This window comes from Pelobates fuscus, chromosome 2 (genome assembly GCF_036172605.1).
Source record: "Pelobates fuscus isolate aPelFus1 chromosome 2, aPelFus1.pri, whole genome shotgun sequence".
NCBI lineage: Eukaryota > Metazoa > Chordata > Amphibia > Anura > Pelobatidae > Pelobates > Pelobates fuscus.
In genome coordinates, this window is record NC_086318.1 from 81,289,254 (window position 1) to 81,316,918 (window position 27,665).

At 42.1% G+C, this 27,665-nt stretch overlaps 1 protein-coding gene across 11 annotated transcripts in view; it reads left to right on the plus strand.

Annotated features, from left to right (window-relative positions):
* PIK3CB (phosphatidylinositol-4,5-bisphosphate 3-kinase catalytic subunit beta) overlaps positions 1–27,665 on the plus strand; it is a 191,440-nt gene that overhangs the window by 40,588 nt on the left and 123,187 nt on the right. For 8 of the 11 annotated variants that reach the window (XM_063442326.1, XM_063442325.1, XM_063442329.1 and 5 more), the window contains exon 2: positions 18,552–18,669. In XM_063442326.1, the coding sequence (XP_063298396.1) occupies positions 18,633–18,669 (37 nt within the window). In that variant the 5' untranslated portion in view covers positions 18,552–18,632. Of the gene's footprint in view, positions 1–1,477; positions 1,504–18,551; positions 18,670–19,656; positions 19,874–27,665 lie in introns of those variants that run through there. The other 3 variants (XM_063442327.1, XM_063442332.1, XM_063442335.1) reach the window with 3 other exon arrangements.

A 27,665-nucleotide genomic window follows, 5' to 3' on the forward strand; every position in this document is an offset into this window, starting at 1 on the left:
AAGCTGCTATGTTTACAGCTGCAGGGTTAACCATGGACATGAAGTGGTCTGGGTGCCCATAGTGGTCCTTTAAAGTTGCTCTCGTCATTGGACACTGACGAACGTTCTAACAGTATGCATCTGCCCTTTCATTCCCAGTGTAGCTTTGCTTTATGCACTGTACAGAGCGCTGGGACCAGGTGACTACAGGTTTTATCGCAGTGTCATATGGAAGCTGCTTAGTGATTCTCAGTAACATTTGTTTTTACTCTGTGCAGATCGGCTAGCGGACTACATTTGCAGGGTTTTTACCAAAGTGAGAATTATCGGGGATTCAAAGTGAATTTCACATTAAAGGCTAGTGTAGCTGAGCTGGAAGTGCAGCTATCTTGGAGAATTTTGCAAATTAATCTATTTTGGCCTTAAAATTCCACTAAAGTTGCCCAGATCAATGATTTGGTATGGGTGCAGTGGTTCTGTATGTTTAACCCTTTATGGTAATCCATTTTGCATAAAGTAAAACTCTGTCACATGGCTCAGCACCTCAAAGGAAAGCATTCAATGCTTTCCTATGACAAGCATTGGATGCACGCGCGCTGATCGCTATGCATGTGTATAAGGTCCCCAGTGCTGCTCCTGCGGGAGGAAGAGAGGTGAGCTGCACCAAGGGAGTCTTGGTGCTGGAAAAAGTTGAATAAAACCTTTTATTTGATCAACTTTATGTTAAATGTGTGGCATAGGGACTACTCTAGATAAAGACAGGGACACTATAGTGTTAGGAATACAGTTTTATATTCCTAATGCTATAGTGTTCCTTTAAATTCACTTTTGTATTCCTGACGATTCTTACTTTAGTAAACAACCCTGTGTTTAGTATCTAGACATTGACTTTTAGTAGCCTGGTCACCTCTATATTTTTTTTTTTTTTTTTTTATTTATATATATTTTTTCAAAACGACAGATATTTCTGTAATTTTCACATGCACGTATTGTGTACATTATTGGGTTTGGCATTTTACATTTCCATGAATATTGGTACATATATTAAAACCAAAGAACAGCGACATAAGGCCTTTTTTTCTCCATAAATAATTTTTCTCAAAAACTGCAATGTTTTACATTGCAGGACTAAAGAGGACAGGGACAGTTAACCCATAAAACGTTAAAGGACCACTATAGGCACCCAGACCACTTTCAGCTCAATGAAGTGGTCTGGGTGCCAGGTCCATCTAGGATTAACCCTGCCTGCTGTAAACATAGCAGTTTCAGAGAAACTGCTATGTTTACATATGGGTTAATCCAGCCTCTAGTGGCCGTCTCATTGACAGCCGCTAGAGGCGCTTCCGCGCTTCTCACTGTGATTTTTACAGTTAGAAGACTCCAGCGTCCATAGATAAGCATTGAGAATGCTTTCCTATGGACTGGCTGAATGCGCGTGCGGCTCTTGCCGCGCATGCACATTCAGCCGATGACGTCAAAGGGAGGAGAGTCCCCAGCGCCGAGGGAGCCCAGCGCTGGAGCAAGGTGAGTGTTTAACCCCCTTCCTCCCCCTTCAGTGGGAGTGGGACACTGAAGGTGGGGGTACCCTCAGGGCACTATAGTGCCAGGAAAACAAATTTGTTGGTCTGGGTACCGATAGTGTTCTTTTTATGGCTGCATTGGACCTTTTTGAGTTGACAGGTTTTTATTATTTGCAGTAGTTTACTTGTCAGTCATCATTTTTTTTTTTTTTTTTGTCTCGGTTATTCTAGTGACTGCTCATCAAATTATACTTTAATATACACCTATTCAGAGTAATTTTGGCTCAATTAACTTTTTTAACCTCTTAAGGACCAAACTTCTGGAATAAAAGGGAATCATGACATGTCACACATGTCATGTGTCCTTAAGGGGTTAAAATGTCTTCCCATTTTTCATTAAATTCTTTATTTTGGAATTTAAATTTTCCGCCTGTGCGCAATGATTTTAATTTGTTACAGGTCGTAATATCATAAAATATAAGCTCTGTTGATGGTCATAGTGTCCTGTATATGCTTACTGGTAATGTCTGTGATCATTAATCAAAAGAGTTAGTTTGCTAATGATTTTAAGAAAGAGGGTCTGGGATTTATTTAGATGTAGTCTGTACATTGCAAGGTGTCTTGTATAATTTCTTGTTTGTCTTTTAGCTCTGGGGCTAACAGATAATGTACTTTGTGTATTGATTACTTTACAAGTCTACGGGGATATGTTGGCTGGAGAAGTGCTAAACAATATTGTATGCTTTAATAGAAAACCATTTGGACTCCTCAATAAAACAAGCCCCAGGGTGTATTGCGTGAGTAATAGAACGGAAGTATATTTTTTGTGCCAGAAGAGACTCTGCAAATCCGCAATTTATTCCAGTCCGCTGTGCTGAGAGATGCTGTAGGAATCCCCAGGAAAGATGTGTTCATTAAACTGATCCACTGTGGAGATGGCCTGCTCACCGCAGGACAAGAGCCATTAGACTGTTCAGAGGCCATTAAGAAGCAATTATGGCATTTTGTGAATAGCTGGTTATAAATGTTTTCTCTCCAGGTGTCTTCTATATTATCTTGTGACTACATGCTGCAAACCTGCAAACCTAACTGGTTGCAAACTTTGCTGTATAAGTGGTTCTATGTTTCAGAACCTATTTAATTTGCTATATTCTAATTAGATATGTGTGTGATTGGTTGAAGGAAATGTTGTGCTTAGTTTGTAAGTGTGGCGAAAACAACTTCGCCACTGGGGTTTGGAGGGGACTACTTGCCAGCCTTTCACCGTGTGACTTTGGCCCTTTTAATTTATTATGGTTAGATAATAAAATTTGTACCTATTAGGACTTTGGACAATAATTCTTTGAACTTTCAAAGTGGTTCGAAGTGCCACTTCGAACCACCAAACAGCCAGACCACACACAAGTGGAGTGTGCAGCCTATTTAGTCCCCAGGCTTGTAGTTTAACCGCAGCCAAATTGGCGAATGGCTGGGTGGTCGCCGTTCGTATAGTCGAACACGTGGCGGCGGCCATCTTTTTTAGCCGAACGTGTTCAGCAGTGTTTTGTCATTGACTTAATGGAACTCAAATCAGACACGCGATGACACTAACACCGCTGAATAGTTACCTTCCATGGAACTTCGGCTATTCGAACGGAAGTCGAACGGCGTTCGGTGGGCAGGAGCCCATGAACAAGGGACATATACTGACTACGTTCGGTAATCGAACGGTATTTCGACTATTTGAAATAGACCGGCCACACAGCCTGATTCTACTGGACTGTTTTGGGCATGAAACCCTGCGTGCGGTCGGTCAAAAAGAGACTGGAATTTCCTGAACCCCTGCTCTGATCTGAGTGATATTTGGATATGTTTTTCACCCAGATCAGAGCTATCAGGGGATATGTTGTGTTTTGGGGGTACTTATGGGACTTTATAAAATGTGTTTTTTCTGCCTGGAGATAATTGAGCTACATACAGTACTTTACTAAATTATCTCACATGCAGATCAGGTCCAGGTGGGTGTTCCCTTGCATGAGGACTTGCATATAAGGCCAGCTGTGGCACCAGTAAAGTGAGTCCTGCTTAACCCTCAACATGTAGCTTGGTCTCGTGATTGAAGGGGAACTGCTATATCACTAGCTCTTATAAGAGCTATACTCTCCTGGAGGAGAGGTCTTCCCCACACGGTCCTGGATATCAGAGGTTGGTCCAGGGTGAGAGGAAGACGGCGAGATCCCAGCTAAGCTACGGTGGTTGTGGAGTTTGTGGTGTCCGGTGTGGTGCTTACGGTCCTCAGCGTCAGCTAGGAGGCATATGTTGGCGGAGGTGCCCAGTCGGGATTCCAGGTGATCAGTTACTGTAAAGCTTTCTGATTTATCTGTTTACATGGTTGATGCTCAGGGTGTGTCAGCCACCACTAAGGGACTTATGATGTCCTATATGTCATTTGTGGAATAAATGAAAACTGTGTTCCTTTTTCAGTTATAAAGTACACTGTTAAGTGACTGATACCTTCACCAACAGCAGATCAGAGGACAACCAATAACAGATAGACATCATGCACAAATGCTGATATTAAATCAGGGAAATTGTATGAAGAAATTATTAATTAAGGAGCCCTTTATTCAGACTTCTGCTGTGCTTATCCTTTCATCACAAAACTTCTCATTTTAAATCAGTGGATAATATATAATGATTATTTATGTATTCATCTTTTTCTTAATGGAATTATAGAACAGTCTAGTGGTGCTCCTCAATTTCCAACACCACTCTAAACTGGTCCCTAGAGAAACATGTTTTGAGAACTATGGTTTTAAACAAAGAGTTTTGTTTTAAATAAGCATACAAAGAATTTATTTTGCTCTGTTAAAATATATAATTTTGGTCTTTATTCCCGAGAAGTCCTGGTGATTAATTAGTTTACGAGGAAATGAGTACACAATTTGGGAACCACAGAATAAACCACAAGTTTCACAAAATAGCATTTATTTTTAAATTTAATGTGAAGATAAGATACAGCAGATGCTGCAGTCCACTACTTTATATTGAGCATACCACACAAAATAAACCTTTATACCACACCATAGTTCCTGTTATGATATGGTCTACTAGTTGGCATCCATAAAGACTGTGTATTTAAAGAGACATTCATACGAAATGTTATAATTTTTAATTTAACCAAAATTTATACATAACCATTGTAACGGAGCTCCCATACTCTGACTGAGTACCTCCGTCAAAGTTTCCCTATTGCTGGAATAGAATCGCAGAAGGGATTATAGCCGTTCCCCAAGTATCAACCGAGACTTGATGAAGGGGTAGAAATGACATACTTTATTGACACAACTTTCACATATTTATAGTGACATTCTCCACAGGAAGGGAGGGGGTCATCAACGTAAAAAAATAGATTCTTTCCACACTCCGGTGCCTCCGTGTTTGGGAGATAACTCAATTAATTGGGGAATGATTAATTAACTTCCAGACAAGAGCGCTGTGCAACTGTAACCCCCAAAACATAGATTTTCCCCCACACAGTATTGACCGTTTATACATCGTCAGACAGTGTTAGTTCACAAGAGGAAAATTTCCAAAAAGCATTCAGATCGGAGGTATCCAGCCCGAGTAATCATTGTGTAAAGTTTGGCCAGGCTGCGTCTACCCTCTGATCCGACTCAGTTCCAGGTTGCTGTCGGTTAGGCTGCAGTCGAGTGAGTAAGACTCTTAATCCGTGGAATTTTTTATGTTTTTCGTTGACTCCACTCCACCGCCTCTACCTTCCCTCCAATTAGTGCTCTCACAGGTGTCTGTGGACATGAGCGGTGTATGATGCAAATTATACCACATAGCTGTGGCTGTCTCTATCTGAGTGAGAGTTCCAGATGGACGGCAAGTATTTCCTGCTGATTTGGTAGGGGCTGTCCCGGTTATAATTAACCGTCTTAGGGTTTTGAAATAGAGAGCTCTGCCGCATGGCGGTTATTAACACAGGAGGTAACGGGCAGGAATGATGGTCAACCTCTTTTGAGAGGAGTTTCCTCAAGTCCTACACCAGTTGTTTGTAAATTTTCAGGGACTGCAATATAACTAACACTGGTCATACATTTATCAAAATTTTCAGAACACTAGATGGAAATCAGAATTCTTCAAAATCCATGAAACACTTGTTAGAAATCCGATATGTCCATCAAATTTAACATAACACTTTTAGGAAGTCCGAATCCTTCAATCTACAAAATACTGATCGGAACTCTGATTCCATCAAGATCCACAGAACTCTGGTCAGGACTCAGAATACATGAGAAGTGAGGAAACATGTTATATGTTTCAATGACCTCCGACATAAAAATAGTTTTTGTATGTCTCATTGCTACTTCATCCTATGTAGCAATTGGCATGTACTCAGGAAAAACGTAGGATGTGAGTGACTGCCAACTTTTGGCGAAGATCACTGTTTACAGACAAAGGATAATAATGCCTACGCAAACACAGAACTGACAGACAAAAAGTGCATTAGCATGTATTGCTGATGTTTAGTTTATATGCCATACAGATCTGTGTAAATAACATTTGATCTTTGTTACATCATTTATATTATCCAAAATCGCAAACTGACTGTACCCGAGCCACAGTTTACATATTAGTGCTTTCCTGTGGCATATTTTCATAACTCATTAAAGTATATTGTTTCCATAATTGTTATAAAGCAGTGGTGGATATGGTTATTCTGGTATTTTTAAAGTTAAATGTTTGCTCCAAACAAAAAAAACACAAAACAAAACCGTGTTTAAATAAAACGCTGTTTTTGTTTCGAGTTATCCTTACTGGCATGGGCCCCCCTTCCCCACACACACAAAAAAAAAAATGAGATAAAGGAAAACTTACCTGCGTTCAAGTTCCGAGGGCAAGTTCTCCCTGCTGCTTTATCCTGCTCTGGTGACGTCAGTGCCTTCTCACCGCAGGGAAAAATAATTCCTGGGGCCAGTGGCGTACACACAACCCATGGGGCCCCGGTGCGAAAACTGATCCGGGGCCCCCCCTCCCCCCGCACGAGCGCTTACTCTGCGCAGGCTGGGGCCGCAACACATGGCGGCGGGCACCTGGTCGCAGGGCTGCGACCCGTGCGACCGCGGTATGTATGCCAGTGCATGCATAAACACATACACTTAAAGGACCACTACAGACACCAAGATCACATCAGCTCAATGAAGTGGTCTGGGTGCCAGGTCTCTCTAGTTTTAACCCTGCAGCTGAAAACATAGCAGTTTCAGAGAAACGGCTATGTTTCACTGAGGGTTAATCCAGCCTCTAGTGGCTGTCTCATTGACAGCCGCTAGAGGATTTTCTGCGATTCTCACTGTGAAAATCACAGTGAGAAGACGCTGAACGTCCATAGGAAAGCATTGAGTAATGCTTTCCTATGGGCGGTTTGAATGCGCGCGTGGCTCTTGCCACGCATGTGCATTCGGAGCTGAGATGTGGATGGGGACGGAGAGATCCCCAGCGTTAAGGGAGTCCGGCGCTGGAGAAAGGTAAGTGCTTAAGACACACACACACACACACACACACACACACAAACACTCTCATGAACAGACGCACACATTTACTGACAGACACACACTCAGTGACAGACGCACACAAACATACTCAGTAACAGACACACACACTAACACACACACTCTAACACTAACACACTCACTCACTAACACACACACACTCACTAACACACACACACTCACTAACACACACACACTCACTAACACACACACACACTCACTAACACACACTCTAACACTAACACACACACTCTAACACTAACACACACACTCACTAACACTAACACACACACTCACTAACACACTCACTAACACTAACACACTCACTAACACTAACACACTCACTAACACTAACACACTCACTAACACTAACACACTCACTAACACTAACACACTCACTAACACACACACTCACTAACACACACACACACACTCACTAACACACACACACACTCACTAACACACACACACTCACTAACACACACACACTCACTAACACACTCAAACGTTTTTTTTTTTTTTTTAATCCCCCCAGCCTCCTTACCTGTGGGAGAGCTGAGGGGATTCCCTGGGGTCCAGTGGTGCTGCTGGCCCTGCTGTCACCCGGCTGGCTGGCGGGCTCGCGAGGGAGCACTGTCCCCTGGGTGCTCCCTCTTCAGCTCCCTCGCGCGCCGCGTACTGATGCCGGAGCCGGAAGATGACGTCATCTTCCGGCTCCGGTTTCAGTGCGGTGCGCGAGGGAGCTGAAGAGGGAGCACCCAGGGGACAGTGCTCCCTCGCGCTCCCGCCAGCCAGCCGGGCCAGCCTCGGGGGGGCCCGGAGGTGGCCGGCTCCTGGGCCCCCCAGCAGAAGAGGCTGGCCCAGTGACCTACATACCTGGGTCGCAGGGCGGCCGGGCCCCCTGGTGGGCCGGGCCCGGTCGCAGCCGCGACCCCTGCGACCCCGGTATGTACGCCACTGCCTGGGGCAGGGATGAGGTGACGTGAGGAGAGCGCGGACATGCCGTTACTAATCATCTGTCGCCAGCATGCTGAGGACAGACTCCAAATATGCACAGAATTAACATCAGCCAGACAGAATTCTTGTTCCAGGGTTATTATTAATGCTACAAAAGGTGGACTTACTCCACCAGCAGCAAAGGGCTTTAACTCTTTGTTTCATTGGTCATGGTACTTGGAGTAACCCTTTAACCCTTTAAGGACACATGACATGTGTGACATGTCATGACTCCCTTTTATTCCAGAAGTTTGGTCCTTAAGGGGTTAAAGGATTTATGCTACCAACATTTGAATGTAAATTAAATAGGAGGATAAAAATTCTATGGCTCATGTATATTTGTGCAGCCAACACTACACATTTCCTCATAAGCACTTAGGCACTTCTGAAAATCTTTTGGCCTCGTCCCTCTGGTCTGATACCAGATTACATGATCTCTGTCAATCATAATTAATTTTTTTTAAAGTGTTAATTTAAAGAATGGTAAAAGTTGTGACTCTGGCCTGGCCCCCAAATATTCTAATATCTATCTCCTTCACTTGCGCAAACATGCGATTTCATTTTGGTAACTTTACTTATGCTACGAATATTTCTTGAATCAACAGGAAAAAGATATCCAGGTTAGTAAAAAAGTTACCTGCACGATTAGATTGCACCATAATCACATCCCTATCCTTTAATATTCCATGCCTCCTAATAAAAAAAATAAAAAATTTAAACCAAACTTAAAAATCCTTATACTAAGTGTCAAGATGATTTAATATGTTTCAGCATATTATAAAGGGCCAGTGGTTTTTGTACATTGGGCACTCCTCTTTTGAGCACTTCACTTACTGCTGTTGACTTTGTCATCTTGTCACTCTGTAGGCTTATTTTATATTGTATGTTGCAGAGAAACAATAAGGAGCCGAGACAACAAAATAAATGTCAAATGTCATAAATGTTTCGAGTCGACTTCAGCGTCTTTGTCGAGCCTGTTTTTCTACTGCATGTGAGCTTATTGGAAGAAGACCTTGAGATTTGCACCCAAATTTCTAGTGGAATGCTGACCCTCCCTATTGTTTTGTATTTATTTTGTATGTTATCAGTGTGGTGTAAGGGAAGGACCCACACAAGTGTTGTAGCAGCTCTGTTACTCTTTATTCACATACTTAAGCACCTCAGCATCACTGATCGTGTTTAAAGGGACACTATAGTCACCAGACTACAGCTTATTGCATTTGTTCTGGTCAGTAGAATCATTCCCTTAATTTTTTTGCTGTAAACACTGTCTTTTCAGAGAAAATGCAGTGTTTACATTACAGCCTAATGATAACTCCACTGACCACTCCTTAGATGGCTGCTAGAGGTGCTTCCTTGGGCAGTCCTGCCTAGCATGCATCACAACATTCAGTGTCTCCACTCTCTGCATTCAGACACTTTCCTCATAGAGATGCATTGATTCAATTCATCTCTATGAGGAGATGCTGATTGGCCAGGGCTGTGTTTGACTTGTGCTGGCTCTGCCCCTGATCTTCCTCCTTGATCAGCCAATCCTATGGTGAAGCATTGTGATTGGCTCAGACCACCACTTCTGATGATGTCAGATGTCAGGTGCAGTTCAGAGGCAGAGACAGCAGCGCCAGACTTGAATACAAGTAAGATTTTACTATATGTATCGAGACAAGAGCAGGGCCAGGGGGGCTAGATGGTGGTTTTAACACTATAGGGTCAGGAATACATGTTTATGTTCCTGACCCTATAGTGTTCCTTTAATCTCAAATAGAAAAACAATTATATCAAATTACTCTCTGGTGTAGATTAGTCTGCCAGTAGTTTAACCCCTTAAGGACCAAACTTCTGGAATAAAAGGGAATTATGACGTGTCACACACGTCATGTGTCCTTAAGGGGTTAAAAGGAACTCTCCAAGCACCATAACCACTACAGTGCACTGTATCAGTTGCATTACTGGCAGTACCCCCTAGGGCAGGGGTAGGCAACCTACGGCACTAGTGCCATGCACGGCACTCGAGGTGTCTTTGCACGGCACTCAAGGCTGCTAGAGACAAACAGGCTCTGGCCTATCAGGAGTCTCAGTAAAACTTCAGGTATCTGCTAAACCGAAAAGGTGGTGAAGGACAATCCTCAATTTATGCATTGCAGCACGTAGAGGAAGTGATCTCAGATCACTTCCTCCCAGCACTTGTGAATGGGAAACCACACAATAGTAGAGCAGCTCGCAGTTGCAGCTCCTGTCCTTGACATGTACCTGGCCGGCCTGGTCCCCACTGGACCCCAGGGAAGCCACCCACACTGGTAGATATACACAGAAATGCAGAATAACCCTCCCCTCATACAAATAATACGGACAGCCCACACACAAACATACACATAATCCGCACAAATGCAACACCACTAACAATCCACATACATGCACACAACCCCACATGCAGCCTCTCACATGCAATACCTCAAACAGCCCCCACACACTACCAAACACACAATGTGACATATCCATTCACACACACAATTCCACAAGCAGCCCCCATACACAGAAATACAGAAGGTGTGTACTATAACGTTAATCCAAAATAGAAATAGAAGATGTGCTATCACCAAAAGTGTACCTCACTCACTCAATAATAAACAATACAGAAACAAAAAATAGCAGATATGGCTAAACAAGCAATATACGCTATAGAAGAGGGATAGCATGTCAAATAGAGAATACAACCTTAAGACAGGGCGGGATCTTGTACCAGATCTAAAACATAAATATAATAATATGGTGAAGTATGAATGGACAAAAAGTCAAGTATCCAGGAGGTAGAGAACTTACAACAGGTATAGCCGTTCTGCGCTTATCTCCCTTTAAGGGTGTCTGTAGCGATTCACTGTATGGCATACACGGTAACATTCCTCCAAATGTTAAATCCTCAAAATGGGCAGAAAAAAGATATACATAGAGTAGTACTGTATAAAATTATCAAAAGTTTATTTCACTGATTGTACTTACATAAAGGTAACAATCAGCGAGCATATCTCCACTGACAAGTGGACCAAGGTGGTAAATGGATAAATGATGCAGATGGAATATCAGCTGATCATACCGTATAAAATACAGGAACAAATAGTAAGTAAAAACAAATACAATAATAAAATAAAATGAGGTAGTATAAATACTCAATCCAACGCGTTTCGTCTGTGGAGACTTCTTCAGGGATGTGAGTACTGTTCCAAAAAGTTATTGTTTTATATCTGTGGATCCAGGTGATTTCTGTTAAATCTTTCAGAAAAAAAACGCGGAATCGGGCACTTCCGGGTTTCTCCATACGCTCTCTCATTGGGCAATCTTAGACGGACGTCGTGCGTTCTTCCGGGCGTGCATGTACTTCCGTGTTCCAACGGTGGAACGCATAGACCCCAGGGAAGCCACTAACACTGGTAGATATACACAGAAATGCTGAATAACCCTCCCCTCATACAAATAATACGGACAGCCCACACACAAACATACACATAAACCGCACAAATGCAACACCACTAACAATCCACATACATGCACACAACCCCACATGCAGCCTCTCACATGCAATACCTCAAACAGCCCCCACACACACTACCAAACACACAATGTGACATATCCATTCACACACACAATTCCACAAGCAGCCCCCATACACAACTCACATTCATATGTATCACACACAATACCATAAACTACTCATGAACATATACAATATAATAGCTAATATACGCAGGGCCGCCTTTAACGCGGGGCAAACTGGGCAGCTGCACAGTGAGCCCCGCTGGCCTCAACCATTTCTGGCTGGTAATCCGCACACTAAGGAGGCCCACCTGATGGCCCGTGCACAAAGGGCCATCCGGTGGGCTTCTGTCAGCAGGAGCACGGTCGCGAGCGGGTCCCTTGCTTTTTGGCAGCAGGCTGGGAGGAAGTGACGGACACGCATCACTTCCACCCGCAAAGAGAGGAGCGCACGGGAAAGAAGTGTAGGCAGAGTGGATGGGAGCTGGCTGAGAGAGCCAGACCCCAACTCCCAACACCTTCTGCCACCAGCAGGTTTTTAAAGTGTACATTTTGTGTGTGTCAGTATATCTGTGTGTGTGTGTGTGTGTGTGTGTGTATGTCTGTCAGTGTGTGTTAGTATGTCTGTGTGTGTCAGTATGTCTGTGTATCTGTGTGTGTGTGTGTGTTTTAGTGTGTATATATCTCTGTGTGCGTGTATATGTGCATACATCTCAGAATTCACACACTAACACTACACACAAATACACCCCTGCATTCAAATTTCAACACTACGTAGAAACATGTCTGTGTTACACACCAAAATCATATGTAAATACACCCCTGCATTCAAAAACCAACACTACACAAATACATGATTGCAATCATGCCAACACCACACACAAACATATTCCATACAAAAACGTGTTTACATTCAAACACACAAAAACGGCTTAGTGCTAAATACAGACCTGGAAACATGGGTTAATGGTAGAGCCCCAGCTGTCAATGCATTTCTGGAGTTGCACGACAGATGGGGATCTACCTTTTAATCACCTGTGCAACAGGGAGGCCCAATAAAATTCTTGCACCTCTCTACTTTAGGTCTGCCACTGCGTTGAGGTGGAGGACGTGATTGCACGCATGGGGAGGGGGGACAGGGTCCAGGGGGCCCCAAGCAAATGCTTTGCTCAAGGTCCAGTCAATATTAAAGACGGCCCTGCATATTACGCACAAATACAACAATACAAAGCAATTACAGTAAAAATAACACAAGCAGAATATGGCAGCATACACACCTCAATTTAAAAAAATAGGACCGGCACGCTACGGGACATCACAAACCTATATTGGCACAGTGCTACTAAAAGGTTGCCTACCCCTGCCCTAGGGCATGTCACCCAATAAAACTATACAAGAAAATTAATACAGTTTTCTATTAGCTCTGGCTTAAAGTGCCTGCCATATAACCAAGGATTTGCAATGCATGTCCTGGCAGCTAATAGTAACTTTCTGTGTTTCTTCTGTCATTCACAAGCCTAACTGCATATGAATATTCTTTAATCTGCCCTCGTTTTCTCAGTTGATACTCTGCTTGTTTTATAAGCTGTGATGTGTTTTTGCCTTTCTTGACTATCACTACTTTGCCATTAAATACTTTCGCAACTAATGGATTACTTTGTATGTCTTTACTTTTGCTACTGGTATACTATGCACATCCTCCAGGTCAGGCTGAAATGTGCATCCAGTGGGTGTCCCACCCCATTTCTGATGTAGTCCCATTATGGGCATCATCAGCAATGCACGCCCACTCCCATCCTGATCCCATATCGCCCAATGTTGGGAGGTATTATTTTCAATTAGATATTACAATTTGCAATGCTTGCTTTTAAAGCTAAAGTGACCTATTATTATAAATTCTCTGATTATTACAATTAACATACTATGTTTCCCCTGACTTGTACCAAGGCCAGTTTTGCATACAAACCTATTTTAGTTTTAATTGTTTGAGGTGCCCTCTTCGTCTAGACTTTGGTGGTATGCACATTGTCTGAGGGGTGCTAATGTGGAACTTCAGATGCCTGTGCGCTTACTATCGTAGCGTAGGTAACTGTGGCTTATTTAGGTATGCAGGGTTGCCTTAACAAACTGGGGTCATCTCTGTTGTATACTGTTGCCTACTCGGAAGGCCTGTATCCTGTGCTGACCGTGTAAAATAATTCCTATAGACATTAACTGGAAATAACTGTGCACGCTGTATAAAGAGGAGGATGTTGGGGGGGGGTGGGGGGTGGGGGGGGGGGAGACTAGGTCAGAAAATAAGTTGGTAGCTTACAGAGCCAGGGTAGAGCAATCTACAGTATCATAAACTTTTTGAAACATGTAGTGAGTCCTATAATGAGTAATTTAACAAGTAGAGAGCCTGGAGATCCGACACTGCAGGTATCAGGTAGGCAAGGTAGGTGCCATAAGTTTTACTTGTCGCGGTACAAAATGGGTGACATCTGCAACAGTCCAAGATGGCCACCCGTTAACAGTGGTATGCACAGGTTCTGGAGGAAGGCTGGTGCGTCCATGGAGTTTGATAGCTGATGTGGACCCCACTTGTAAGGGATTGAGTGCTCTTGCAATAGCTGAGTAATTAAGGGTGTGCCTGGAGAAGTCCCTCTATAATGCCAGTTGTGCCCACTCGAAAGACACCATGGGAGAGCCTCTCGCTGCTCCCATGAGCACCCCCCTGTCAGAGTCTCATCCTAGCTTTAGTAGGATGTCTCTGGGTGCGTCTTGGGGTGCTGTGGTAGCCCTGGTGAGTCGGTAGCAGGAGTAAACTGTCAGGTGCTTGGCTTGCTTGGGTGTTAGTAGTGTGGCAATACGCCTCCTGCAATAGTGAGGAAGTTCAGCTTCTGAGATCGTCTCTGGCTCACGGATCTGCAGATTTCAGGCCCTTGCCCTTTCCTCCATATTTTGTCCGGTTGTGCCTGTTAGTTGATGCATTGTTTGTAGCGCTCCCAGTGCGGCATCAGTGGTCTTTTGTGCTAGCCTGGTGCTCTCCGTGCTTTCCTTCACTGCCACCACAATATTGGTAAGCGTGGAGAACTCGTCGTGGACTGGTGCCATGTATCAGTGCCTTGATGTCAGCCTTGGTGTCAGCCTCTGCAGGTGTCTGTGGCCCTGAAAGTGGCCGAGATGGGGCTGGAGGGTTTGCATGAAAGCCACCCTCATCCAACGAAGGTGAGGTGTAGGCCTCATCCGGTACCATCTTTGAAGTTTCAGGCTGTGGGGTTTTGCGCATGAATTCCCTGATATCTTGGGAACCCGGACAGGGGTCCGCCCGCTGTTTTTAATTTTTTTCCCCCATAAGTTTGGCCACCCGGATGCCTCAGGATAGGGGTCAGGTAAGGTAATATTCAGGCAAATTGTTGTGAATAGGCAGAGCTGCCTCGAGGTGCGTCTTGCTCGGTCAGGTGCTGGCTCTGCCGTCTTTTTAAATAAAACCAGTTATTTAACTGTATTGGGTACTGCATATCCTTAAAACAAAAAATAATAATAATAATTAAAAAAAAAAAAAAATATATATATATATATATATATATATATATAATTTTATTATTTATATAGCACCATCAGATTCTGTAGCGCTGTACAATGGGTGGACTAACAGACATGTAATTGTAACCAGACAACTGGACATACAGGGACAGAGAGGTGGACGGCCCTGCTCAATGAGCTTACATTCTAGAGGGAGTGGGGTATAGTGACACAAAGGGTAAAAGTAGGGGCACGAAGTAGGTTGCTAGAAAAGTATTCACTGAGGGCGTAGTAGGTAATCTTGAGAGTTGCAGGAGAGGAGTCATGGGTGGTGGGGTATAAAAACCTGCTTACAGTTTAATTGATATGCTTTCTTGAAGAAGTGAGTTTTCAATGATTTTTTGAATGAGTGGAGACTGGGTGAAAGTCTTACAGAGAAGGGAAGGGAGCTCCAAAGAAGAGGTGCAGCCCTGCAGAAATCTTGTAGGCGAGCATTAGAGGTGGGAGTACGGACAGATGATCTACGTAGGTCTTTGGCAGAGCGCAGGGGCCTCGACGGGACATACTTGTGTATTATTGAGGATAGGTAGGTTGGAGCAGCATTATGTAGGGACTTGTAAGCAAGCACCAGAATTTTTAATTGAGCCCTATATTTAACTGGAAAACAATGCAGGGACTGACAGAGCAGGGACATGTAGGAGGTGCGAGTGGACAGGAAAATGAGCCTTGCCGTCACATTCATTATAGATTGCAGCGGTGCAATTTGGGAACACATAAGACCACTGAGAAGGGTATTGCAGTAGTCAAGGCAAGAGAGAACAACAGCAACGACCAGCACCTTAGCCGCATCCGGTGTTAAATAGGGGCGAATGCGCGCTATGTTTTTGAGATGGAAGCAACAGGATTTGGCGATTGATTGAACATGAGGGGTGAAGCAGAGGTTGGAGTCAAAAAGAACACCCAGGCAGCGAGCCTGTGAGGTAGAGGTGATGGTAGCACCGTTGACTTGGAGGGAGACAGACACGGGAGTAGTAACACTCAAGGGAGGAAAGACCAGAAGTTCTGTTTTGGACAGGTTGAGTTTAAGGAAGTGAGCAGCCATCCAGTTGAAAATCGCAGAGAGGCAGTCAGAGAGACTAGTAAAGATAGGCGGAGAGAGATCAGGAGAGGACGGGTAGATTTGCGTGTCATCTGCATAGAAATGCTAACGGAAGCCAAAGGAGCTGATGAGTTTACCAAGGGAGGCAGTATAGATGGAGAACAGTAGGGGACCAAGGACAGAACCTTGGGGGACACCAACAGAGAGGAGTTGGGGAGAAGAGGCAGAGCCAGAGAAAGAAACACTGAAAGGGCACTGGGAGAGGTAGGAGGAGCACCAGGAGAGAGCAATATCTTGTAGACCAAAATTACGGAGAATGCGAAGAAGCTGTTGATGATCAACAGTGTCAAAGGCAGCAGAAAGATCAAGGAGAATCAGGATAGAGTAATGGCCGCGAGATTTAGCAGCAATTAAATCGTTGGATACTTTGGCCAAAATAATTGTTTTAAGGGGAGGTTAATTAATGCTATAGCCATTGCTGCCACCCTGTCATGTGAATATTCCTATTGACTGGCTGTGGTTGCCATTGCTGTTTTAAGCAGTTTGTTGTACCTGTCCTGTTTTATTTCACATTCACTACTGGTGATGTGCTATGGCCATTCTACTTATACACTTTATGTTAACAGCTAAAAGCTCAAAGCAAATCACTTAAAGTGCAAAGCCACAAAAATGTTGTTAACCGCAGGATGCAGCTGTGTCAACGCAGCCATAACTCATTCTGCTAACTTGTTGTTTGAATTTAACTTTACATTAACTCAGAAACATTCATGTAATCCTGTTAACTTCGGTTTTTGGGTGTTAATATGTTGTTTTTGTTTATTAGGCATTTTTGTAATGTGCATGCATAATACCCTTTGGGCGTAATAGCCTTTTATGTAGTTTGTTAACAGAGTAGGCCTTTATGTGGTATCCCAGGTTAGCAGGCTTTTATGTGGTATTCCAGGTAAGTAGGCCTTTATGTGGTATCCCAGGTTAGTAGGCCTTCATGTGGTATTCCAAGTTAGCAGGCTTTTATGTGGTGTGCCAACTAGTTAATAACCTTAAAGGGACACTCCATTATAGTGTCCCTTTAATAAGCATTTTGCTTAGCTTATAGGTGTTTAACAGTAGTCAAACTACTGTTTTAGAGACAGAACACAAAACTTTGTTATTATGGACAAGCAGCAGAACTAGTAAAACTCTTTAAAACATGATGCAAAACCCCTGTAGAAAATTGAGGCGCTTGCCGCGCATGCGTATCAGATCCCCAATGCGCCTTTATGATAGGTAAGAGCTAAGGCTCCCTCAGCACTGCAAATAGGTAAGTGAACCTTGTTTGTGTTCCTAACACATAGCATTTAATCTTGGGAGAACATTATCATACAGCTTGCATACTCAAAGGGTTACCATGTGTCCTGGGATTCTATCCAGTATGGTCTGTGCCCTAGTCCTTGCAGAGAGTTACTATCTTAGACCTGATTTATACCTGCAATATATTGATGGTCATTAGCACCTAGGATTCTATAGGGTTCTCCTAGGAATTATCCTCCAACATTTCATTATATGCTAATGATAGCTAACCTTGCCATCCAGATAGGAGCACATGCTATTGAATGAAATATTGGACTATGTGAATTTGTTTGCATTTACCAATTTTAAAACTTAGCACACCATCTCCATACATCATGATAGCAAAATAGTGGAACCTTTAATCCTGTTATTCTTATTATCCTTCTCTTAATTCTACACATGTATTCTCTGGTAATTTAACTTCATACCCACTGATTAGTAGCCAGTGGGTACCTTCCTAAAGGTTTACTCCAGCTAAAAACAGTAACCCCTCCTTTCCTGGTCCGCCTAAAAATAAAACATAACATACCTCTTTTCCAGTGCCAAGGTGAAGTTCTCCCCTCTGCCCAATCCTCCTCTGCTGATGTGATTTCCCCCTATCTGCTGGTGGAGGGATGTGGGGTGGGAACGTGAGTGGCACGAAAGGGAAGTTGGCCAACAGTGTGCCGCCATCAAACACCTGTCACCAGCATGCTGTGCGTGCTGACGTCAGATGTCCAATATGCACAGTACCCTCTCATCCAATGAGGGACATAGAAATATGCACAAAATTGATTGTTTATATCTTTTAATAAAAATGATTATTAATAATTAATTTAATGTGTATATAGTTTGGTGTGGATATTCATAAGCTTGCAGGCAGGATTCTCAAGAGTTTAATTTATTTTGTTTCTATCTGTCAAATTTGTTTTTTTTATTCCTTTTAATCAATATATCCAATATTTTGAATGTTCTATAAATATTATATTATGAGTCTACAGATGAATGCATATTTTTTTAGTTGTAGTATAAGATAAATTATTGTACTAATCCTGTATATATTCTTTTTCTGTGCAGAGACTGGTTGGATATTTACAAAGTGTCGACAGAACTGTGCTATACTGAATTGGTAATCAGACATGGCTTATATCTGGAAATATGCGTTGTGAAAAGATCCCATCACCACATGAAAACTGTAAGCTTGATGTTGCGATTATCACTTTAAATCTGCTGCCTGATATCATGTCTTGCATTTCTGTGCTAAAATCGACGGTTGCCATAAAAGTGTGCGTGAAAATGGCACACCTTGAAAGTACAGTAACATTTAAAAAAAATATATATTTTTTAAAAATATATTTAGCGTAAAACATACCATTGTCTGCTTGTCAGTTTATTAGCAAAACGGTCACTTATCAGAGAGCCAGATCCTTATCCTGTCACAACAGTAAACACTATTACAGTGTTTATTGAGCAGAAAACAGTAAAGGTAAGTTTAAAAAAAAAACAACAACATACCTCTGCTGCACTTTCTGCGTGCTTTGTTTAGTATCTTATTAGCTGTGATGCGTTTTTTACAGAAATGCCATAGAACCCATGTGTGCTCAGGTATTTCTTTAGTTGTGTATGTGCTGTTGGTTATATTGAGTAACATGGAATGTTCGACAAAAACGAGTGAGCTATTTTGAAACTAAGCAGCACTACCAAAAGCTAATTTTTAGTTAGCTATCTGTTTGTGTTAAAAACTACCAAGTGACAGTTCCTTTTTAAGAACCCAACCTGCACCGGAAACGAAAAGTGACTTAAAGTGAATTTCATTAAAGGTTTTAATGAATTGCATTTTGACAGATTTATTCTTGGAACAACTTCCACCTCTCCATTTTTACGATTGATTACACTTACTTATTTTTTTAAATCTACGGCTTATTCACGTTTTGATTTGCTGTGTCCTGAATAGAGCAGACAGTAACAATAAAGGAGAAGTTAACTCTGAGTTAATGAAATGTATTTTATAGACCTCCGGAAAGAAGAAGTAAAACTAGTGTCTGTGTGTGTGTTTGTGCAGTGTAATCACACAGGTTAAAAATTTACAGTGTCCGCTGCTAATCATCGCACCTGTTGTAGGTCATATTGCCATTTCTTCTTCCTGTTAATTTACCAGCAGACATGGAGAGGAGTCTTTCTGAAGCATATGTTTACGTCTCACATTCACATAGCTATACGGAATTGGGCTGACATACAATTGCATCGAAATATCTACCGTTTAACTAGTAGGAATACTTTCCTGTGCCATACCAACAGAAGGATGACTATATATTGCTTTACATAACTTTAAGCAAAAAGGGACTATAAACGTTGGTGACTTAATAATCGCGGCATGTGTGAGCAGGAGTCTTCGACCTGTGAGTAAATGTCTTCTGTTTATCTTGGCAAAATAAGAATATTCTTCTCTTTTTAGTGTGGGATCAATCATTTTTTTTAAGGGGGGGGGAACAAAGCATTAGGTATCAAAAATGCGCTCAGTTGCTCTGATAGGAGGAAAAAGCAATAGTGACCATATAGTACGATGTAATTGGGTTTTTGTGGAATTAAACGGTGTGTTGAAATAAACCATGCTTTGGTGGGAAAAGCACAAATTATTCCCAGCTATTACCTTTTTTTGTTACATAGATTGCAGTTGCTCTTGGATCCGTGTACCATCTTGACCTTTAGATTTCCAACAGTACCATAGTTTTACCATAGTTTTGTTTCCACCATACTAGTGAAGCACCAGTGGTGTCCACCATTGGATCATCTTTTAATCAAGTAAAGAGCCTCACTGAGAAAAATGGTTCACGTAATTTAAGCTTTAGGTTTTGATACAGAGATAAAGGCATGGTTTGGATTGCTTGTGTTATTTTTGTCTGGATAATGGGCCAACAACATGTTAAAGGGAAACTCCAGTGCCAGAAAAACTATCTGTTTTTCTGGCACTGGAGGGTCCCTCTCCCTCCCAATCCCCGGTTACTGAAGGGGTGAAAACCCCTTCAGTGACTTACCTGGGACAGCGGCGATGTCCCTCGCCGCTGTCTCCGCCTCCGCGACGCTCCTCCTTGTGATTACGTCGGCCGGTGGGCGAGACTAATCTCGCCCACCGGCCGAGGAGACCTAATGCGCATGCGCGGAAATGCCGCACATGTGCATTACGTCTCCCCATAGGAAAGCATTGAAAAATCATTTCAATGCTTTCCTATGGGGTTTTGAGCGACGCTGGAGGTCCTCACACAGCGTGAGGACGTCCAGCGACGCTCTAGCACAGGAAACCTGTGCTAGAAACTAGTGAGTGACCTCTAGTGGCTGTCTAGTAGACAGCCACTAGAGGTGGAGTTAACCCTGCAATGTAATTATTGCAGTTTATGAAAAACTGCAATAATTACACTTGCAGGGTTAAGGGTAGTGGGAGTTGGCACCCAGACCACTCCAATGAGCAGAAGTGGTCTTGGTGCCTGGAGTGTCCCTTTAACGTTGGACTACATTAGCTGCTCCCAAGTGCAGGCCAGGGTAGTTTATGATCATCATTCTATATTCTATATCAATAATGTTACTGGGTTCCTACCTGGAACCATCTGGCCAATGTGTTTAATGGAAAGGCAGATTGATACCATGTTGTGAGTGTCCACAACTGATTTGTGTTATCTAACCATACCAACAGTGATATAGTTCAAATCTAAAACATACAACAACAACAAAAAAAATCAAAAATTCTGTTATTCACGGCTCAATTAAAATGTGTTACAGAGATTGTTGTTTACCTAGTTAATGCATGTTAAAATCTGAAACAAACACCTTCTGGTACTAATTTCCGTCTTAACCCTTTAAGGACACATGACATGTGTGACATGTCATAATTCCCTTTTATTCCAGAAGTTTGGTCCTTAAGGGGTTAAAGACATATTGTAGCACATTTTAAGGAGGGGGGAGGGGATCTTTCACCAGAACTGCCTTTTCAGAATGTTGTATGTGTCTCACCTGTTTTCAAAAACAGAAGTAGGTGTTAACTCTGTGGAGTCAGTCCACAAAGGGCTGACTAAGTACAAACTTTAAAAAACAAACAAAAAAAACCTTCAGCAATTGGCCACAGAGTCACAAAATTGGATCCAAGAATACTGCTGTATATTTTCACATATTGTACGGTGAAAATGACTGCTTATTCATTGTTTAGGTAAGAGATGGGGTTTGAAACACCGGGGGAGACCCATATTACTGCCCATACCTTTAAAGTATGGATCATGGGTGATTCCAATTCCCTCACTTATTAATGTATCAACCCCCCCCCCCCTCCCCATAATTAAAGTCCCCAAGAAATGCCTAATGTGGGCATATTTAGACAACGTTTAGATAAGCTGTTTTCTATTCATTTATTCTTTAAAAATAAATCTGTTTGAAGACACTCCTCCGATCCACTTATAATTAGAAAAATAGGGAGAATAAACTTTAATTTATTAATTAGACGTTTTAAATCTTCCTGAACAGCATGATACACGAAATTGCTATTTTGTCCTACTCGGTGGTGAAAGGGTTAATATATTTGTCGCATACAATGGGATACAAATGCATGGTAAATGCAAATTATTTGCTTTTTCACTCACTGTTCTATTTCTGTTTCTTGTTTGCTCCCTTTGCATCAATTGTACATTTATAGGACTTCTCTTGATTCTATGCTATTCTGGAATTGCTTGATTTATGATTTTTTTTAAAAAAATCTGTCATACATTTAATTTGTATAATTCATTTTGCATGTTCTTCTCAAAGGACACTTGGTAAGATGCCAGATAATCTTTAAAGGGTCACCATTCCACTGCCAAAAAAAACAACCAAACATTAAAAAAAACAATATTTATTAGATATGCCCTCAATGAAAACATGCATGCATTTAACTATTGATTTATATATATATTTATATAGTTCTCTTGCCTGCAGCCTTTGCAAGCCCTCCTCTTCTTTCCCACCCAGACTTTCTGTGGCTGTCCAATTACAGACTTCCCAATGCAGCTCAATGAGAAGTATTTGCAATGCAGTTGCTCTGGACAGTTGCTGCCTCTTGAGTTTAGAGTCACTGAGCTAAACAACCAGGAAGTAACAGGACAGGTTGCCTGACAGCCAGGGGGTGCATCAAGATTGATTTATAAAAATAAATACAAAAGTATCAATTTCTATTTAAATGTGCACTTTTGGTAAGATGGAAAAAAATCAAGACACACTCTTCACACGTAAAGCACTTCAATGACTTTAAGTGTTTGAAGTGTTCCTTTAACACTCCAACAACGGTGAACTAGTGAACTATAATGCTGGAGATGCTGGCTGAGCATCATGAGATTGACAGTCCATATAAGCCAGATTCCGCTTCTCCCTTGTTTAGTAATCCTTACCATTTTGTTTACTGTTATTCCTATGTTGTCTTTCAGTACGCACCACCATAGTTTTAGTAGAGAACCATACCTTTTAATTTTAGGGTAATGTATGAATTTATGTGAATTTAAAGGGATACCATAAGTGCCAGGAATACAAACCTGGCACTAAAGCTTTCTCTGCTTCGCCTCCCTTCCCCTCCCCCATGCCTTCTCCCCCTTTATTTACTTACCTGATACCAGCGGCAATGTCCCTTTGTTCAGGGTCGCGTCTCCGCCTCCTCCGACGACTCACGACGAGCAAGTGCCGCGTGCGCAATAGACCAACCAATGTTTCCTATTCGGAAAAATCTGATGCTGGATGTCCTCATGCAGAGCGTGAGGATGTCCAGCGTCAGATACCGGACCAAAGATAGACAGCCATTGGAGGCAGACTTAGTGGTGCAATGTAAACATTACAGTTTCTCTGGAATTGCAATGTTTTAGATTGCAGCACTAAGAGCAATAGGGACACTGCACCCAGAACACTTCAATGAGCTGAAGTGGATGGGTGTCTATATTGTCCCTTTAAGTATTCATTAAATCGGTTTGGTTTCCTTTAATGCCTCTTGCTAGGCATTGAGTCATATTTTTTTTTTTGTTTAGATTGTGTCAGGAAACAGATACACAAACATGAGTTCTGTTGCCATTTTTTTTTTATTTTTCTACCTATATGTACGGATAGCATTGAGGTAATAGATCAAAACAAAAACAAGATAACATGTTTTTTAAAGTTATGCCTTGTTGTTTATGCATGACTGGGAACTTGATTATTTCTTGAGAAGCATGTTGTTTTGGTAGAATAAAGTAACAGTTTGAACAGAAGTTGTAACAATATAACTAAAACGGTAAAAGCAATGAAGCAGTCTGTGGCTGGATTCTAACAAACAAATATTATTGTCTGTATCTTATCTGTCCTCAACCAAACAGGAGTGATCAGTACAACACTAAGCAGAGCATACTCTATCAAATGCTAATTACCCCATTTCAAACAGAACTGTAATATGCTTAAAGGGACACTATAGTCACCAAAGCAACTTTAGCTTAATGAAACAGTTTGGGTGGATATATCATGCCACTGAAGTCTCACTGCTTAATTTTCTGCCATTTAGTAGTTAAATTACTTTTGTTTCTGTCATTCAGCCGTAGCCACAACTCCCCTGGCTGTGACTGACACAGCCTGCATGAGAAAATGGTTTCAATTTTAATCAGATGTAATTTACTTTAAAAGCTTTTATCTCTTGACCTGTAAATTGAACTCTAATTACATACAGGAGGCTCCTGCATATGAAATTCTAAATTAAACAGAATTTGCAATAAAGGATGTATAAACATTAGATGACTCTTTACAGGAAGTATTTCGGAAAGCTGTGTCACATGCAGGGAGGTGTGCTTGGGGCTGCATAAACAAAGTGATTTAACCACTAAATGGCAGAGAATTGAGCAGTGAGACTGCAGGGGCACGATCTATACACCAAAACTGCTTCATTACGCTAAAGTTGTTTTGGTGTCTGAGTGCACCCCATTTCTCTGTGCGTGCGTGTATGTAGGTATGTATATATATATATATATATATATATATATATACAAATTCGAAATCTGGCACTCTACCTTAAATAGTTATCCTCAAAAAAATGCCTTGGTGCTGCAGAGCGTAGGTATGTAGAAAACAATGATTCAGAGCACTCCAAAGGACTTGTTTGAAAAAAAGCTTAATCTGTGTGTGAAGATCGACGTTTCGACCCGCAGGTCTTTATCAAGATAACAACAAACTTGAAATGGTGTCTTTATATAACCAAAGTAATTAACAAGAAGTCACTTACCCCAGTGTGACCGTGATCCCCCATCACCATGTGTAAACGCTTGTGTAGTGATTGACATAGCATGCGTCGCGGAGTGATGACGTCAAACGTGTGTATCCGATAAGGATTGAGAATGTGCGTCATGTATCTATGGCAACAGCCTTTGCGTGCGCATGCGTGACAGGAAAAGATACGGAAATGTTTTAAAAGCAAGGAAGACGATCTAACAATTATGAATAAATAAAAAATGTATATGGGATAATATACCAGCCTGGAAAGGTGCCCCAGATGGATGTCTAATGTGTTAGCAAGCGCAATGGGCCATAAATAAAGATTATGGGGGAGCGTCTAGTAGTCTTGGAGACGTCCGCAACATGCGCATGCGTAAAGAGATGTCTAATTCTCAGAGGGACCTAGAGGCGTGTGAAGTGTGTAGAACATGTAGGAGTGGTGTATGTGCTACGTGAAGCAAGGATGCATGTGAAACAAGTGATGAATCTAGTGGGTTGCCAAATGTGGCGTGAATAAGATAGGTGGGTGTAACGAGGGAAGAGATGACGAAGAAAAAGAGGAAAAAAAGAAAAAAAAGAGAAAAAGGGGAGGAGTGTGGGATTCTGACAGTGTATAGAGGTGGACGGTCTAAATTGTGAAAAACAGACACCCTAAATAATGTGTGATGGTGACGCTACAAAAAATCACGCCAAATCGTGTATGGATACAGTGAGGGGAGAAAGGGTAAGTCAAAAGGAAGCCTAGGTGGAAGATGATGGTGTGTAAATAAGGTGGTGGGTGAGTGTGAAAGGGTGCAAAGAGTGAAGGTCCCAGGGGGTCAGGTGAGGAACGGGTGTGTAAATGCAACTTATAACATACAGGTACAGGCAATGGTAAATATATATACATATGTACAAGGATTATATATATAAATGGTCAGCGAAACCAGATATGGAAATAATGTCCAGAGATAGCGTATATCATATAGATATAGACATTCAATTGATGTCTGCCTATATATGCCATAAAGGAGAACATGAGAATAAAGACCTAGTGTATAATAATATTTTTATATTTTCTAAGACTAGATGAGAGAGATCCAGCTTTTAGCGATTGTCCAAGAAAGAGTGGAAGGATATATATTCGTTTAGGCCTCTAGGGTGCACTGTATCGAGCGTCTTTATCCAGTACGTTTCCCGTTGGAGCAGACTTTTAGAACGATCACCGCCTCTGGATAGTGGGGGGATATGGTCGATGGCGGTGAACTTCAAAGTCGGGAGTCGATGGTTAGCTTCTAAAAAATGTTTAGCCACCGGTTTCTCCGTTTTGCCGTCCCTAAAGGCGGTCATAATGCCTGAGCGGTGTCCCCGCATTCTGTCTCGTAGTGTAAGGTCTGTCTTCCCCACATAGTAGAGACCACAGGGGCATGAGATAAGGTAGACCACATGATCCGTGAGACAAGTGATGTGGTGTATGATGAGATATCGTTTTCCCGAGTGTGGATGGGCGAATGATGGACCCGTAAGCATGTGTCCGCATGTTACACAATTGGTACATTTGAAGCATCCCATTTTCGTGTGTCCTTTTTTAGTCTCGTATTGGTTGATGTAGTCACTTTTTACTAAGATGTCCCTCAGGTTGCGGTTACGTCTGAAGGCAATCCGGGGAGGGTGAGAGAAAGTAGGGTGCAGTGTAGGGTCTGCGGCCAATAGGTCCCATCTATTTCGAATCACCTTCGCGATTCGATCGCTTGCTGTGTGATACAAGAATGGTAGTGTGATGGTTGCTGGATATTGTGGAGGTGTGGAGGTATTAGGCAAAGATTGATGAAAGATCTCGGTGGCTCTCTGTAGTGATCGTTTGAGTGTATGGGGTAAGTATCCCCTCTGTAAAAAAGATTGCTGCATGGTGTCCATCTGGTCTTTGATATTGTCTGGATCTGAATTGTTCCGTAGTACCCTAAGGAATTGGGAGATCGGAAGAGATCTTTTAAGAGCCCCTGGATGGAAGCTAGTGGCGTGTAGCACTGTGTTACGATCGGACGATTTTTTGTATAAGGTATATCCGATAGAGTTCTGTGTTCGATATAACTCTACATCGAGAAATTGTATCCTATTAGTGTCACTGCAGTGACTCAGACGTACGGGGGAGTCTATATTGTTTAGATCCTGGATCATCCCGTCAAACGATACAGGGGAGCCTGACCACAAAATCAGAATGTCGTCCACATATCTAAAATAAGATATGATGTTGGACTGGTAGTTTGATAAAATATGTTCTTGCTCATAAGCATACATATAGCTATTGGCATAGTTGGGCGCTATGGCCGAACCCATGGCTGTGCCTGTTTGTTGAACATAAAAGTGCTTCTCAAACCGAAAATAGTTGTTAGTCAAGGTGAATTCTAGACATTCCAAGAGATACTCGATGGGGGGTCCCTGGTATTGATCTGAATGGATCAAGATTTGACGCATACAGACTCGATTAGAGACCTGTATAATGACCTTACTAAACTAAAAAGACGAGAGACAGATTTAGATCTGCACGGAGTTTTTATTTCTGACTATTTTCGCGCTAAGCGCATTCCACGTGGCTTCAGGGTTCGCAATTCACCCACTATTGGACGTCAAAATCCGGAATTTTGTAAGAAATGGCTGGGGATCGCCAACAAATGCTCCTTAGATTGGATGCTTATTGTTGTGGAAGAAGTTAGGAATGAATTAATTTTTACAAAAGATTCCATTAACAAATTCGAGATGACACACACATCCACTCTGACGGCAGCCACCTCCACCCAATATATGGTCAAACTTCAAGATGAAATTACCAGCGCCCAACTATGCCAATAGCTATATGTATGCTTATGAGCAAGAACATATTTTATCAAACTACCAGTCCAACATCATATCTTATTTTAGATATGTGGACGACATTCTGATTTTGTGGTCAGGCTCCCCTGTATCGTTTGACGGGAT